The sequence below is a fragment of the Notamacropus eugenii genome, chromosome 7, assembly GCF_028372415.1.
Source record: "Notamacropus eugenii isolate mMacEug1 chromosome 7, mMacEug1.pri_v2, whole genome shotgun sequence".
NCBI classification, from domain to species: domain Eukaryota; kingdom Metazoa; phylum Chordata; class Mammalia; order Diprotodontia; family Macropodidae; genus Notamacropus; species Notamacropus eugenii.
The window spans coordinates 142,867,279-142,883,197 of NC_092878.1; the positions used below are offsets into that span (position 1 = coordinate 142,867,279).

The 15,919-nt window shown below is 42.8% G+C and overlaps 2 protein-coding genes across 11 annotated transcripts in view; one reads left to right on the forward strand and one right to left on the reverse strand.

Annotated features, from left to right (window-relative positions):
• The window catches only part of PTPN13 (protein tyrosine phosphatase non-receptor type 13), a 212,510-nt gene extending 200,009 nt beyond the window's left edge, over positions 1–12,501 (reverse strand). For 9 of the 10 annotated variants that reach the window (XM_072622571.1, XM_072622572.1, XM_072622570.1 and 6 more), the window contains exon 1: positions 12,421–12,501. In XM_072622571.1, coding sequence (XP_072478672.1) covers positions 12,421–12,493 — 73 coding nt within the window. In that variant the 5' untranslated portion in view covers positions 12,494–12,501. Of the gene's footprint in view, positions 1–4,431; positions 4,565–12,420 lie in introns of those variants that run through there. The other variant, XM_072622567.1, reaches the window with a different exon arrangement.
• LOC140513936 (uncharacterized) lies at positions 3,777–7,388 on the forward strand. The gene is made up of 3 exons (XM_072623891.1): positions 3,777–4,031; positions 4,394–5,246; positions 5,763–7,388. The coding sequence occupies exons 1-3, from the start codon at positions 3,777–3,779 to the stop codon at positions 5,894–5,896; spliced, it is 1,242 nt and encodes a 413-aa protein (XP_072479992.1). The 3' UTR covers positions 5,897–7,388.
• Positions 12,502–15,919: the final 3,418 nt, after the last annotated feature.

The following is a 15,919-nucleotide window of genomic DNA, read 5'->3' on the forward strand; positions in this document are numbered from 1 at the left end:
ACTCAAAAAGACAAGTTCAGGGGACCCCTTAAAATTCCTTAACAACATTGAAATGTTTGTTTCTTAATTGCTTAGTTCATGATAAACAAAATTTTCCCTTTTAATGAGGTTTCTCATACCTCAAAAAGAACAGGACCTTATCACAGTTCTGGAGCTAGAAGGGGCCTTAAAGGCTATCTTAGTCAGGAGTTCTTAACTTTTTTTGTGTCATGAACTTGGGAAGTCTGGTGAAGTCTATGGAATCCCTCTCAGAATAATATTTTATATTTATGTAACAGTTATCTATATAACAAGTTTGCAAAGAAAGCACTTTTTACAAATATTATCCTATTATATCTTCACAACAACCCGAGCTAGATGTTATTATTATTCCCATTTTAGAAAATTAAGGAAGAACTCAGAGAAAAAAGAGGTAACTCCCTGAAGTCACTGGACTAATGTCTAAAACTGGATTTAAATTCCAAGCTGAGTGCTCTGTCTACCTTATCGCCTAGTATTACAAAGGAAACAAATGACATTGAAATAATAATTATTACTATTATTTTTTGTAAAACAACAAATTTAAGAAGCCCTGGTTAATAATGGCTGATCTAGTCTTACCCGCTCATTTTTATAGTTGAGGAAACCCATGCTTATGGAGACTAAGTCATTTGCCCATAACCAAGCAGGTTGTAAAAGTCAGAGGCATGAGCTGGCCTTACTTCCTCTCATTCTAGTCAATACTCATCCTCCTACTCCAGGAAAGTCCCGATTGATGCATCTTGGACTCTTCAAGTATTTGGTCTGTACCTAGCACACTTCATTCACTGACAGAAACAAACAGGGCAGGACAGGATAGAACAGGATGTGTAGTTTACAGACAACTGGCCCTGCACAGATAGGAATCTCCCAGATGTTTTCATTTTCTCCTCAGACCAGGAATGTTGGAATCACTCCACCAGCTACTCCCGCCCCCGTTTCTCCCCTCCTTCAATGGCTTACAGATGATATGGTAGATTTGACAGTAACCAAGGAGGTAGTAAAGTTTAACTGACTTCATTCAGAGCTCTGTATTATTAATATTGAACTAACAAAAGCATATCTCCTCTATCTGGTTCCTTACTTACTAAATAGGGAAAATAATTTTTTAGTAGTACAAAGGGTATTTACCCTATGTTCCCAATGGGATTACTGCTGAGAGAATAGGGAATCTCAAAGCATTAATCTCCTCCTTCACACCCTACCTAATCTGACCAAAATCCTCTCTACCCTTGCCCTCTCCCTCTCCCTCTGCCTTATGCATCAGTATTATGAACTCATGCCAGCCACAAATAGAATTCAATGGGTATAACCAAGGAACACCAGAGGTCTCATGTATAGAAAAGATCCAATCAATACTGCTTTAAATCATTTGGTTAGATTTTTGCAAAATTCCAAAGTTTCATTTAAAAATAAGACTCTTCTCAATGGACAAATGGTCAATGGAAATGAATAGGCAGCATTTCTTCCCTCTTAAAAAATCTAAGGTACATGCTATATACTCCAAATCGCTAATAATTAGAAAACTACAAATTAAAGCAACTTTGAGGTTATTTTATAATCATCAGATTGACAAAAGAGAACAACAAAAAGGAGACTGCTGGTATTGTGGGAAAACAGGAACACAGATACATGGTAGAGTTGTAAATTGGTGCCATCATTCTGGGGAAAAAAGTTGGAACTATGCCCCCACAATTACCAAACTGTACCTACCCTGTGACCCAGACATACCATCTGCAGGCCTATACCCCAAAGAAATTAACTAAAAGAGAAAAAGATCCAATGGGTATAAAAATATTTGTAGTGGTCTACATATATAAAGAATTGGAAACTAAATGCGTGTCCCTCAACTGAGGAATGGCCGAGTTATGAATTTAAGGAATATTATAAGAAGTGATTCATCGGAAATTGAGATAGTTTCAGGGAAGCCTTGGGAAACATGTATGAAGTGATGTAGACTGAACAAACACTTTTTACTATAACAACAGTGTAAAAAATGAAGACGTTTGTAAGACTTAAGAGTTCTGATTAATGCAATAGGCCATGATTCCAGAGCACTGAAGAATGCAACCCCTTTACTGACAAAATGTTTTTTAAAATGATGGGCGTAATATACAGAGTTTTGGACAATGTCAATATGGAATTTTGTCTTGCTTGACATATCTGTAAAAAGAGTTTGGATTTTCTTTCTTTTCCTCTCCAGGGAGAGAATGTGGTAGAAGAAAAAAAATGCTTGATAATTGAAAAGAATGTAATTACAAAAATTTAAATCAGAGGCAATCCTAAATGCATGAGTTTTTATTGTGGTTTAAATGGTATAATTGGTCATTAAACCCAAACTTAATCAATTTAAATTCCCTTATCTAAAATTTTTTACCTTATGGATCACCCTAAGCACTAAACCAAACCAAAGAAACAAACTATCCCCACAAGGGATCATCTGTAGCAGAGGTCCTGAATTTGGGGGTCTGTGAACTTGTTTTTTAATATTTTGATAACCTCGTTTCAATATAATTAACTTCCTTTATAATCCTGTGTACTTTAATTTGTGCATTTAAAAATATTATTGTGAAAAATGATTCATAGGATTTGCCAGACTGCAAAAGGGGTCCATGCCACACACACAAAAAATTAAGAATCCCTCATCTAAAAGGACCTCAGATATTGTATATTTTTAACAATGGGAGGAGCTGAAAAGAATTACTCAGGGTCACTAAAGGGCAGGGTTGAGAGATGCAGCTTCCCCCTCCCACCACATACTTGTACCAGGAACCAGGTAAGAGTTTGATACCCAGTCTTAACAACTTTCCCTTAGGCTACTAAAAATGGTCTATTTTGCTAAAGAAATTATTTACCAAATACACTTGAATTTTTAGCCATCTGTTCAAATGGACCAAAGGAGGAAAATCGTCCAAGAAGGGAAATATACAACAAAGGGATTGGGTGAAATTATCTTTAAGAATCCCTTCCAGCTAGCTGTAAATATTAGGTGCCCCTTTCCCTTACCCAACCTCCTAATCTCCTTGAAATCAGGGACTATTGGTCTTTGCACCTTGGAGCACCTTTCCTGGTATAAAACCTGCACTAATTTTAAAAATGTTAAAATTGTGCACAGCCTCGTTTCCATCTCGTTTCATTGTTTTATCAAGGGTTATTTAGGAAAATTTGGAAACAGCAAATTAGGAGCACAAGTACAGGATGGGGGAAAGTTAAGTTAGAAACTCAAGCAGGGAAAGTAAAACAAAACAAACAAACAAAAAACTCACCAACAGCTCAGTGAACGTACAGAAAAAACATGTACATTGTGCAAATAAAACCAGATGTGGTTCTAATTTTCCATCACATAACCACTGCAAACTAAGAATGTCCGCTCAGACTTCTGGAAATACATCATCAGGAATTTGGGCATTCACAAACACTTACTGAACTGCTTATTTCAGAATTTATTTCTTTCCGATAGTTTGGTTCCACACCCTAACCTGTCTAGATAAAAATAAAAATCCTGATAATCGGTTCCCAGGCCGCCTCAGCCCACTGTTTCAGAAGTCCTACGTCTTGTTTAGGTCCCCGCCTTGAAAACAAACCCGGTTGCCCCATTTTGTCCCGTAAACAGAACAGAGACTCCTCTGAACCCGAGGCAGCTCCGTATGAAGTCACCGCGTTTGTTGTTTCAAACATGCAATTAAAAGAAAATGACACAGACAATCCAGGAGATTAGGCGGCGGAGTGTGGAGGTGTAGATCCCCGGGATAACGCCCATGCGGGCGCTGTCCCTGCCAGCCTCTCCCCCCAATCCCATGCCCCCGGCCCCTTGGGCATCCCCGGATCCAGCGGGGTATCTCTGCCGGAGTTTCGGAACTTGGAGTTTCCCGTTTTCTCTAGAGCCACAGAATGCCATTAACCCCGGGGAAGGGGAGCAGAGGGGGCCGGGGGGCAGATCCCGCTCTCTTTGGGAGGTCCGAGCCAAAGAAGAAAGGCGCTGGCGCGGCCGCGTCCCTCTGCCTCTGTCCTCGGTGACCACCTCCTGGGAGGGCCGCTAGCCGGCCACCCCCGCGATCCTTTACCCGACGCAGAAGTAGCGGCCCCCCCTCCAGGGGTGGACCCCGGGCCCCGCGTCTTGGGGGACTAGGGGAGCGCGGGCCCGGCTCCCCCCCGCAGCGCACCGTCCCCCCAACTCTCTGCCCAAATCTGCTCCAGCCCGGAGCTCACACCCCCCCCTCGCCCCACCCCCACCTCCTCCCCTCCGTCCCCCACTCTTCCCCCCCTCCCCCGATCGGAAAAGTTCCTTCCAGCGGGGCAGCCGGAGGGGCGAGTCCCGGCAGGGGAGGAGGGAGTGGGGAAGCAAAGAGTGGGGGGCTTCTCCTCCCGAGCCTAGCGGAGGACACCAAAGCCCAGGAAGTTCCGGTCACTTACCGGCCCGTCCGGGGACGCTGGGCAGCGGCCCGAGAGCGGGGGGAAGGAGGACCCCGCGGCCCCGGCAGGGAGGGGGCGGCCGGGGGCGGCTGCAGGCGATCAGGAGAGGAGCCCGGGGAGGGGGAGCAGGGGAACAGCATCTCCTTCTCGTCCCCGAAGTGGAGGCGGAGGGTGCAGCCCTGGCTCCGGCCGCTGCCCTGGCTCCAGCCGCTGCCTCGGCTCCGGCCGCTGCCCTGGCTCCGGCCGCCCGCCGCTACGGCCCCGCGGTGCAGCGCGGAGCCCGAGCTGGCTGTCCGGGGCCCCCAGTGCCCGCATCGGGGCCGGCCCCCGGCGCCGCCGCCGCGCCCCGCCCCGCTGTCACTCAGCCGAGCACGCCCCGACTCCGGGGAGCCCCGCCCCGGCCCGGGCCGCCCCTCGGGGGCGCGGGGAGCGCGCCTTCCGCCTACCTCTGCCCCATCCATCCCCGGGGGGCGGGATGTCCCTAAAACTCACCCCGGCCCCTCGGCTCACCTGGAAACGGGGGCGCCTGCGACTCTGTGACCTCCAGGACCAGCCTCCGGGTGCTAGGGGTGACGGTGATGGTGATGGGGGGGGACACCCCACGTGCTCGGGGGCTGGACTGGAGCGGTGGGGAGAAGACGCAAAGGACCAGGTGAGAGAAGCCAGAGGCACCGCGCCCCCCCAAGAAAACCGAGAAACCCAACCAATCCGCCAGATATTTATTTCGCACCTACTACGTGCTCTCCAAGACAAAAATAAGACCCCCGCTCCCCGGGAAGTCAGCTTTCCATTGGGGGGATCCAGCACCTTCCCAGGTAGGTAAATACAGGTATAAAGGGGGCATAGAGCATGCTCAGATTGGCACTTCCTGGTGGGTTACACAAAGTATGAACAGGTATCCCCTGCCTGCTCCCAGCGAGAGCTCCGGGGGCCTGCTTCCGGCCTGGTTTGACATGGGGGCGGGGGGCTTCAGTGAGAGAAGACATGGAACCCCCTCGTTGGGAGCCGAACTGGAAGAGCTGATGATCCAGGGGAAATAAACTAGCTAAAGGACCTCTGCTTCTCTTACTTTCCGAGGGCAAAGCAAGGAGGGGCAATTGCCCTGTCTCCCAGCAGGATCCCATTGGGCAAGAACACACGCGTGTGTGTGTGTGTGTGTGTGTGTGTGTGTGTGTGTCTGTGTCTGTGTGTGTGTGTGTGTGTGTGTGTCTGTCTGTCTGTGTGTCTGTGTGTCTGTGTGTCTTCTTTATTGATTTTAGGCAGATGAGTATCCCATGGTGGATTGTGTTCAAGACTGACGGTCACCTTGTGTGTTCTGAAATTTCTGACAGTCCGAGGAAGCCATCAGCTGCTGCTGCCACAGTACCTGAAGACTAGAGGTGCTTATTTATCAGAGAAGGCTGCTGTTAAGGAAGATCAAGTCTTGTTATTTGATTGGACAGAGCTCAGCACAGGTCAAGGATAAATTGCTTAATTAGGAATATTGTAAAATATTCTTTTTTAAGTTTTATTGCTGTTTTTATGTTGCAGAAATTTATATATTATTCCCACTTCATGAAAGGTCTCATAACAAGTGATAACAGTTAAGTAAAAGCAGTGACTTCGTCTGAAAGTGTATGCATTTCATATCTTTCCCCCCACACACACCTTTATATATTTTTTTAAATGAACAGAAATCCATTTTCTCTCCTTCCCACTCCCTACCCCACTGGGAACAAAAGAGAGAAAAACGAATTTTCTTGTAACAAATATGCACAATCAAGCAAAACAAATTCCCAAATGTGTATACAAAAATAGATGTCTCATTCTGCATCCTAACTCTCTCATCTCTGTTTCGTTATTGGTCATCAGGAATCATGAATGGTCATTGTATCAATCATAGTTCTTACAGCTTTCAAAGTTGTATTTACAGTGTTATTGTATAAATTGTTCTTCGGCTTCAAGAGTTTATAAAAATCCTCAAAAGTGTTCATTTTCATAATGTTACATTGTATAGCATTAATGTTATACATTTGTCTACTTCTGCTTACTTTACTATGTATCAGAACATATGTCTTTCTCTGTCTTTTTGAAATCATTAATTTCTTCATTTCTTACTACTTCCTCACATTCATATACCACAACTTACCCAGCCATTCCTAAATGGATGAGTATCTTCTTAATGTCCAGTTTTTTGCCACCACAAAAAGATGAAATGTATATTTTTTATGTAAAAAATCAGTTTCTCATTCCTTAATCTCTTTTGGGTACAGGCCTAGCAGTGGTATAGCTGGGTCAAAGATACAAAGATACAAATTACAGTCCAGATTACCTCCACATGAGAGATCCACCAATACTGTATCAATGTGCCTATTTTCTCACGGACCTCCCTAATCTTTGATTTTTTTTTTTTTTTTTTGGTAATCTTTGCCATGCTGATGGATGTAAAGTAGAATCTCAGAATGGCTTTTATTTGAAGTTCTCTAATTAGTAATGAACTGGAACATTTTTTTAAAAAAAATATGGCTATAGATAGCCTGAGATTGTTCCCTTGAGAACTGCCCATATCAGAGAATGACTCTTTTTCTTAGGAATTTAAATCAATTCCTTAAATATCTTGCAAATGAGACCTTAAGCAAAGAAACTTCCTGCAGAGATTTTGCCAGCTAATTGTTTCCCTTTGAATCTAATTTTGTTCAATTATTTTTGTGCAAAAAACCTTTAAACTTTATATAACCAAAATTATCCTTTTTATCTTCTGTGACCCTCTATTTCTTGTTCACAGAAATTTTCTCCTATCCATGGATCTGACAGGCAATTTCTGTCTTATAGCCTTGTGAGACTTAAAAATTAACTTCCATGCGAAATGTAACCATAATTAGAAGTTATTTGCATCTTGTTAATTGGGTTAATGCTTGATATGATTCTTCCATTTTTAGCATTTCTGTTTAATAATAAACTACCTGTCCCATACCTGATTCATGTTGTACATTGAAAAACTTCTTTTACTTCCCCCTTTTTATGGGAAACCTAGACTGGTGAGCCATATAACTGCTTCTAAAATTAACATCAACCCTGGTTCACCTAGGTAGGGTGCTTAATGAGCCAAAGAGTTTGAAAATGGCAACCTTGATCCCCCAATTAGGCTTCCTCAGGACCAAACCTGGTTCACGAATGGAAATGGGTGGGGAGGGACTTGCAGCCAAGATGGCAGAGTAGCTGGAAAAAGTCCAGTGAACTCTTTATGCTTAGCACTCTAGCACAGGGAGAGTCTGTGTACCAGGGCCGTAAGGTGACCCAGATTCAGCACAGAGAAATCTAACCCAGTGTAGGGTATGGAGACAACTTTGTCTCTCACAACCCAGTTCCAGGTCACAGATTCAGGGTGGACTGAGGAGGGGACTTCTGCCTAGGAGTGGCTTTCAGGGCTAGGGACCATAGGCTATATACAGAAGAAAGCAGGTAGTAGTGTGTGGCTCAGACTGAAGGAGCCTAGTGAGGTCTCAGCTTCAGCCTTCAGCCCAGACTGAAGCCTACAAAGGAATCACCAGGGTGGGACCTCAGGCCAAAGGGGAGCCTACAGTTCTGGCTCTTTGAACCAGCAGAGCTTCCCAGATGGCTGACAGAGCCAAAGCCAGCAGCGTCTCCATAAAGCCAAATTCAGGTCAGGAACTTGCAGTATATTGACAGAAAGATGGATATGAAAGAAGTTGTGAAAATAGAAATGACAAAACTTGGTAGTTGGTTGGATGTGTTCAGTGGAAATAAGGAGACTTGAAAGATGGTGATGCTCTTGTGGGAAGTAACAAGTTTCTGTTGTCCACATTCCTAGGTGATAAGGGTTGTGACCTAATATGGATAGGTTAGAGGTCAGAAACTAATGTGCAGGCCCAAGGAGCTGTGTGAGAAAGGGCCTATCAGACAGAAGAACATGGAGTCACATAGCCAGGGGACAGAGATCCACAGTTCAGAAAACAGTGTAAGAAGCCCCATCTTCCGATATATATTGTAGTCTTCCTGCAACCTTACTGGGGAGGCTACCCGTCCATTCAGGGGGAATGGATGTAAAGATTAATAAAGGCTTTCCTGATTTTACAATAGGTATTGTTCTTTATTTAAGGTGAGCATGTTTCTCACTGTTGGGGGCTTGTTAAACAGGCTCACTTCTAACACTTGAAAGATATAGGAAAATATGGAAGGAGAGGTAGGTTTGGGGGAAATAAATGAGTTTGTTATGCCCATCAGGGCCACCAGGTAGAAATATTTCTAAGACTATTAGGGATTTATGAGACTAGAGTTCACAAAAGAGGTGAGAGCTAGAAATACTGAATTAGGGCATCATCCTGTTCATATTCTCTGTGCTGAGTAGGTCCTTCATGTGGCCTAGAGAAAGCTTTGAGAAATCTTATGAAGCTGGAAAATATTCCAATATGGATCCAGCTATGGACAGTTTTCCAAGAGGCAGGCTTTCTACCTTCAGATAGACTCATCAACATTGGTCACCGGCTACTGAATTGGAAAGTGAATGTGCATGTCATTGAGGGTAGCCAGGTAGAGCTATGGGCTATATCTAGTTAGGAAGACCTGAGTTTGAATCCAGTCTCACACACTAGCTGTATGGCTCTGGGAAAGGGTAACAGTAAGTACCCCAACATACACAGGGGGCCTGCGATCACAGGTTCTTAGATCTGTATTTATAAAAGGAAAGACAATTTTTGAGAGGTTAACTATCTCCTTAGTCAAGCACATTTATCATTTACCTAGTTCAGGGGAAAAACGTCAGCACCCTGAACTTCAGAGAAAATACAGAGAAATCAAAGATCAACAGACATGGCTTCCAACTGGCTGACCGTAATCAATACATATATTACAAATCAACAGACATATCCAACTGTCTGATCATCATTACCAGAGAGAGAAGTACCAACATCTGAGTTTTCAAAGCCAGGGGGCTCTTTAGTGGCTTCCCAGAGTCACCTCTGACCAAACAAACACTTCTAGTCAGTAAGCCCCAAAGTAAAACCTCAACTCTGGGTATTTATACCTTTCTCAGAGCCAGAGGGCATCCCAACCCTTGAGAACCAGTGCCTCATTAACAAAAGATGTGGGCCTTCCAACAAATCTTCCCTAATCAAACTCCCCTTAATGGTTTGGCCCTTTAATGGGTGGGGAAGATCTTTAATCACACTAAAATAATTAACAATGCAAATATATATACTGTTTCTAGTTAAAGAAACTCTTGTTTCTCTACTTTACTACTAATAAAGATTCTTCGTTGATAAAGGCAAGATTCAATCCGAGGCACTTGATTATACTAAAACAAAACCAGCAAAAGATCCCACTTTGCTTGCTATCACAGCAAGTCAGTTAACCCTGTTTACCTCAGTTTCCTCATCTGTAAAATGAGCTGGACAAGGAAATGGCAGACCACTCCACTCTCTCTCTGCCAAGAAAACCCCAAATGGGGTTTCACCTAATACAACTGAACAATAAATGTTTATCATTGAGGTCAAGGAACATTTGAAGTATTAGAAAAATACTTCTATAAAATTTAACTTCCCTACTCAAAAGTTTTCAGTAATTCCCTATTGCCTGTATTACAAAATTAAAAACTCCTTACTCTAACATTGAATACCTTCCATGTAGGTAGCTTAATCAATAGAAGACTGGGTCTGGAGTTGGCAAGACCCGAGTTCACATTTGACCTCAGACACACTAACTAACTGTGTGATCGCGGGCAAGTCACTGACTTTTTTCCCTGACTGCAAAATGAGAAGGTTGGAGTCCAAGGCTTCTAAGGTCCCTTCTAGGTCTAAATCTGTGATCACCATGCTTTTGCACAGTGAAGTGCCTATGTGTGGAATGGGCTTCTTTCTATACCCCTGCCTTGTAGATTCCCTCAGTTGCTTTAAAATACCTCCTACACAAGGCCTTTACTCATAGCCCCAGCTGTTATCCTCTTCCTTTTGAAACTACTACCTGTGTTCCTTTATAGATTGATACCTTTCTCCTAACTATTCTTTCCTCTCCTGGTTCTCCCTACCCAGAGGAACGTTCTTTCTCTGTCTGTTTTATGTTACCTAACCATGGGTGTCCCCCAAAGCTCTATCCTGGGCCTTCTTTTCCTTCTGTCATAAATCAAAAAGTGATCTCATCAGTTTGTTTGGATTCACCTATTTCTGCACAGATGATTCTCAGATCTTCATACCAAATAATCAACTAAAAAAAGCCATTATTAAACACTATGTGTCAGACATCATACTAAATACTGGGAATAAAGATAAGCAAAAACTTAGTCTCTGACCTCAAATTCACATTTCAGTGGAGAAGACAACTGGAAAATAGTTATATAAATACAAGATATCTACAGTTGAAATGGAAGGTAAATCCCAGAGGGATTTGCTTTTTTACAGAAAGTAGGCTTTGAGCTGAGACTTGGTAGTGTCCAGGAGTCAGAGGTGAGGAAGGAGAGCATTGCGGGCATGGGACAGCCAGCCAAAAGGCTGGCTATGAAACATCCTGAGTGAGGGACAAATCGAGCAGTATAGTTGCTTTGAACAGTTCAGGGAGAGGAGAAAAGTTGAAGAAGTGAGGAAAATTAATATCGTGCTAAGGTATTACATGACTGCACATGTATAATAACCTATATCAAATGGTTTACCTCCTCAGGGAGGGAGGGATAGAATTTGGAACTCAAAACTTTTTTTTTAATATTAAAAATTGTCTTAACATGTAATTGGGGGAAATAAAATATCATTTAAAAATTAGCACTATGCTGTATCATTTAATAATCACCATTATTTTCTAATGCATCCTGTGCCCCAGTTTGACAAACTCCATCTCTCAGTCTAGCTCAAAAGACAGACTTTCACAATCCTCTCGGTTCAAAAAAGTGCTTTCTCCTAGCCCCCTGGGCAAATACTTGCTAATCTGTCTAATAAGGGACCCTGGCTGCCTTTACCCAATAAACAAAGAACTAGCTGGGGCTGGGCCTCTCCCCAGAGGAATGCTCCCCAGGTCCAGGCCTCTCCTGCTCAAAGTTAGGGCTGATTTGGTCTCCTAGGGGAAAGCTAATGGGTGAGGAGGGGAGGGAAAACCAGCTTGGGGTGGTACTGATTTTCTAGCCAAGATTATTAGAGGCCGGCGAGGCCCATAAAAGCAATTAGCATTCCTTGATTGTCAGATCAGGGCATAATCAGTCACACCTGAAGGCCAACCCACTTTCCCCAGCTGCTTTTCAACAACCCACTCGCTGCTTTGGGGTCTCAATAATTATTGTCTTTTTCTTTTTCTGTCTTTTCCTGATTGCTGACCTCATGGGGGAGGGGGGAGGGAGACACGGGGGGAGTCTGAGCTATTTTATTAACACACTGTTAATAAATTGTTCTCTTGCCCTGGAGAAAAACATGCCTCAGTTTGCCTAGGTGTCATTTTGCTTTCCACAGAAAACTAGGTAGGTAAAAAGGATTTTTTAAAAGTCAGCTTTTACATATTTGATCCACAAGGTACTGGGAGCTACTGGGTTTATCCAGTGTGGTAGAAACATATTTTAGTTTCTCCTGAGCTACGATTCTCCATCACCAATTGCCCTTTGGACCTCTCTTACTTGCTCTCCGGTAGGCATCTCAAACCCAACAGGTCTAAACAAGTCATTATCTCTCACCAAACAACCCTCTCCTTTTACCAAATGCACCATCCTCCCAGTCTTCCAGGCTCCTAGCCTTGCCGTCATCCTGAATTGTCCCCCTACACCTACAGTCTCTTGGCTAACCTTGTCATTTCTCCCTTTGCTACATCTCACATGGACCTTTCCCTCCAAACCCTTAGCCGCCACCCTTCATCACCTCTCACTTGGGCTATTTGCCTGAAGTCTCTCCCCATTCCAACCTATCCTCCTCTTAGCCGTTACTTAATAAACTCCAGTTTATCTCTTCGTTTTACCACTAAGATCAAATTTTAAAAATATTCTATTTATCTTTTAAAGCTTTTCAACATCTGCCCTCTTCCTACCTGTCCAGTCATCTGGCTCCACGTACTTCTGTGATCTTTCTTCATTATTTCTCTTGAATGTAGTCAGGTGCATGTTGTCTTCACCATTAAAATGGGAGCTCCTTGAAGGCAGGGACTGGTTTTTTTTTTTCCTTTCTTTGCACAGCCCTCCTTCACTTAAATCCAGTTCACTTGTGCGTCATGTTCATGGCATCACCTCCCTGATGTCATGGTCCTCTTGGAGAATGAAGGACTAACAACAGTACCAAATAGGTCAGCAGAATCTTAGGAAGCCATCTACAATTAATCAAGAAAACAACACGTACTTATTTATCACTTCTGAGGAGAGGCATCTTGGCACAATGGAGAAAGTGCTGAACTTTGGAATCTGGAAGTCCTGGGTTCAGCTCAAGAAGCTTCTCTGGTTCCTTCTTGCCTCTCGGGTAAAAGGCTAATTCCTCTCTGTGGCATTTGAAGTCCTTCACCATCTAAGTTCAGCCTACTTTAATGGCCAGACTGACCTACTTTCTCTTCCTCTTACATGAGGTAGCACCTTTCATCCTCTGCCTTTTCACTGCCTGCCCTGCAGGCTGGAATGGATTCTCTCCTCCTGTCAGTCTCCTAGAATCCCTGGCTTCCTTCATGTTTTAGTTCAAGTGCAGGGAACCTCACCAACAGCCCCCACAGAGATCCTTTCTGCTGCTGGAGGAAAGCTGTTGCATCCCTCCCACTTTACCCCCTCTATGCTTTATATTTACATATATATATATATACATATATATATGCATGTGTATATGCATATTTATAGGTGTATATATACATATGTGTACATATGTGTGTATATACATATATGTATTGCATACATATGCATGTGTCGTTTCCACAGAATGTAAGCCCTTGAGCCCAGGAACTACTCTTTTTTTGTCTTTGCATCCCCGGAACCTAGCAAAGCATCTGGAGCATAGCTTACTCGTAAGAGCTATGTCTCAATTAAATATAATAGCCATTTCAGGAAAAGCTGTGGTTTAATAATGTGGGTTGTAGGAGGGAGGCTTCTTGGAGGTGGTAAAGACTGGGCAGTATTTGGATGGAAAGAAGGACTGGATTTCAGGTCATAGGAAGCAGAGTAAAAAGGACACTGCAGCATATGATATTAGTGCACTTATCAAAGCATCAGCTTGACCGGATCGGAAGGTGTGTCCAGGGGAGGAAGGGAAAAGGGGAATGTGAAGGAAGGTGGGGCTAGATTATGTTGGGTGTGGAAAAAAATTATTTCCCCTAGGTTCCTGAGAATAATAATAGCTGACTTTTATATAGTGCTGCTCAATACACTAGCTACTTTCATATATGTCATCTCAGTTCCCATCATCATCCGGTGAGGTAAGCAATGTCCATGCTACTCTTTTGCAAATGAGGTAACTGAAACTTCCCAGTCACAAATGTAGTTAAATGACTGAGCAATGATTTCAGTTCCTGCTTTAAGACTCCTAGGCTAGGATTCTTTCCAAAAATGCCACTGCTGCCTCACTAGCACTCCTGAACTCCAGGGACCTGTTTGTTGCCCATCGAATTAGACTGGTTCAAGAGTCCAGTAGCACACCCATCCTATGCCAAAACAAAATTTAGTCAATTTTCTGCTCAGTGACAAATTAATGAAAGCAAAAACCTTCATGGATCACAAATCTGAACCATTTACTACTATCTAAAATGCAAAGACCAAAATACTAAAAAAAGATTTCACCCAAATTCACAGCCTTTTTAGAATCACTGCTAACACTTATACAAGGCCTTTATGGTTGGCAAATCACTTTACATGTGTTATTTTATCCTCATGCCAACCTTATGAGGTAGGTGCTATTGTTACTCTCATGTTTAGATGAAGAAACGTGCTCAGAGAGTGATTTGAGATGAAGGAGAGAGGAGAAGAGGGAGGTTTCAGCAAATAGCCTTAAATTTTTTTTCAGTGAGGATTGAAAGTGTTCATCTAAGAAGATGAAGGAATGGGATGCTGTGAGAGGCCTCAGAAGCTATGAAAAAGCTGAAAATAAATACTGTGGTGATTGGGCTAGCTCACAATCAAATGTGTAAAATAATTGCCTTAATTCATTAAAGGTCCAGTTGAGATTATGTATCATTGTTTGTAGTGGAATCAGCATAGTTTTGTAATTTTTTTCAAGTTTTTAGCAGCATGTGAATAGGAATGAAAGATGGTGAGGTTGGTGAGCAAAGATCAATGATAAAACAAGGGACAGCTAGATGGGTCAGAGAATAGAGTGCCAGGTCTGTGAGTCAGCAAGACCTGCCTTTAAATCCAGCCTCAGAGGCTCACTAGCTGTGTGACCCCCAGACAAATCACTTAACTTTGTTTGCCTCAGTTTCCTTATCTGAAAAATGGACTGGAGAAGGAAATGACAAAGTACTCCAGTATCTTTACCAAGACAACCCTATGGACAGTATGGTCCACAAGGAGTCAGATCCAGTTGAACAGCAAGAGATTCAAATGTAATAGATATAGTAGAGGTGAACTGATTTACTAAAGGGTGCTTTGTATGTAACTGAGGAGGGGTTGAGAACTAGATCATGGAAACTGAGTAGATTGAGGAACTGGGAAGCTAGGGTATGTGAAGGAATATCAGTAGGTATGGTGAAGTCCTCTAATCTGAGGGGATAGGGAGACACTGAAACCACTGAGGAAGGTGAATATCCTAGGGGTAGATAGATAACAGCTACCAGGTTGGGGACTGGGCCATAAATTTGAATAGTGTGAACCTCAAATGAGGAAGGAATGGTTGTTTGATGATGGTGATAGAGGGAGAATCTTGGAGTTGTGATGGGATGTAAGGTGCATTCCAACTCACCACCAATGAGTTGGGACGGAAGATGCATAAATCAAAGTACAACCAGTACTAGAAAGAATAGACAGGGATGTAATGTCAGTAGGTAGGAGTCAGGTCTCAGGGAGTGCCCCAAAATGGACAAAGTGGGAAGGGAAAAAGTTTAAGATGAAAGCAATTTATTAATTATGAAGCAGGAATTCCAGAAAGTGTTGTGGAAGTGGTCGGTACATGTGGAGTCATTTGATATTAATCATAAGATCATTAAAATTTTCTTTGTTATCTTTAAGTGACTTAAAATTTTGACATTGGCAGACCTCTTTGGATGTTAGAGGAAAGCCTTTGAGGCAACATTTTAACCAATGCTTCTTCTAGTAAAAAGTAAAAATAAAATAATCTTGACAAGATCTTTTATTTACTATACTTTTCAGTTAAATGTGTAAATGTAAAGGTGTGATGTGCTCCAGAATATTATTTATGAAAGCCTACACATTCCCTCTCCTTACTTAATCAGGGTACTTCAATACATGCATAGAGTATTAAACGTTTCACTTTGGGGCAAGTTCGACTGAGTGCTAACTTTTTGTATATACTCCTGCCATTAGGAAAGGGGAGAATTTGATTCTTTTTAAATGATACCTTTCTATTCTCACTGCATAGTCCTGAACTGACTTTGGGCTTTCATT

Coding starts and splice junctions, on each gene's coding strand:
- LOC140513936 (XM_072623891.1), top strand. CDS start 3,777: ATGCGGGCGCTGTCCCTGCCAGCCTCTCCCCCCAATCCCATGCCCCCG. Junction 4,032..4,393: donor TCCCTCTGCCTCTGTCCTCG/GTGACCACCTCC, acceptor TCCCGAGCCTAG/CGGAGGACACCAAAGCCCAG. Junction 5,247..5,762: donor GGGATCCAGCACCTTCCCAG/GTAGGTAAATAC, acceptor AATTTCTGACAG/TCCGAGGAAGCCATCAGCTG.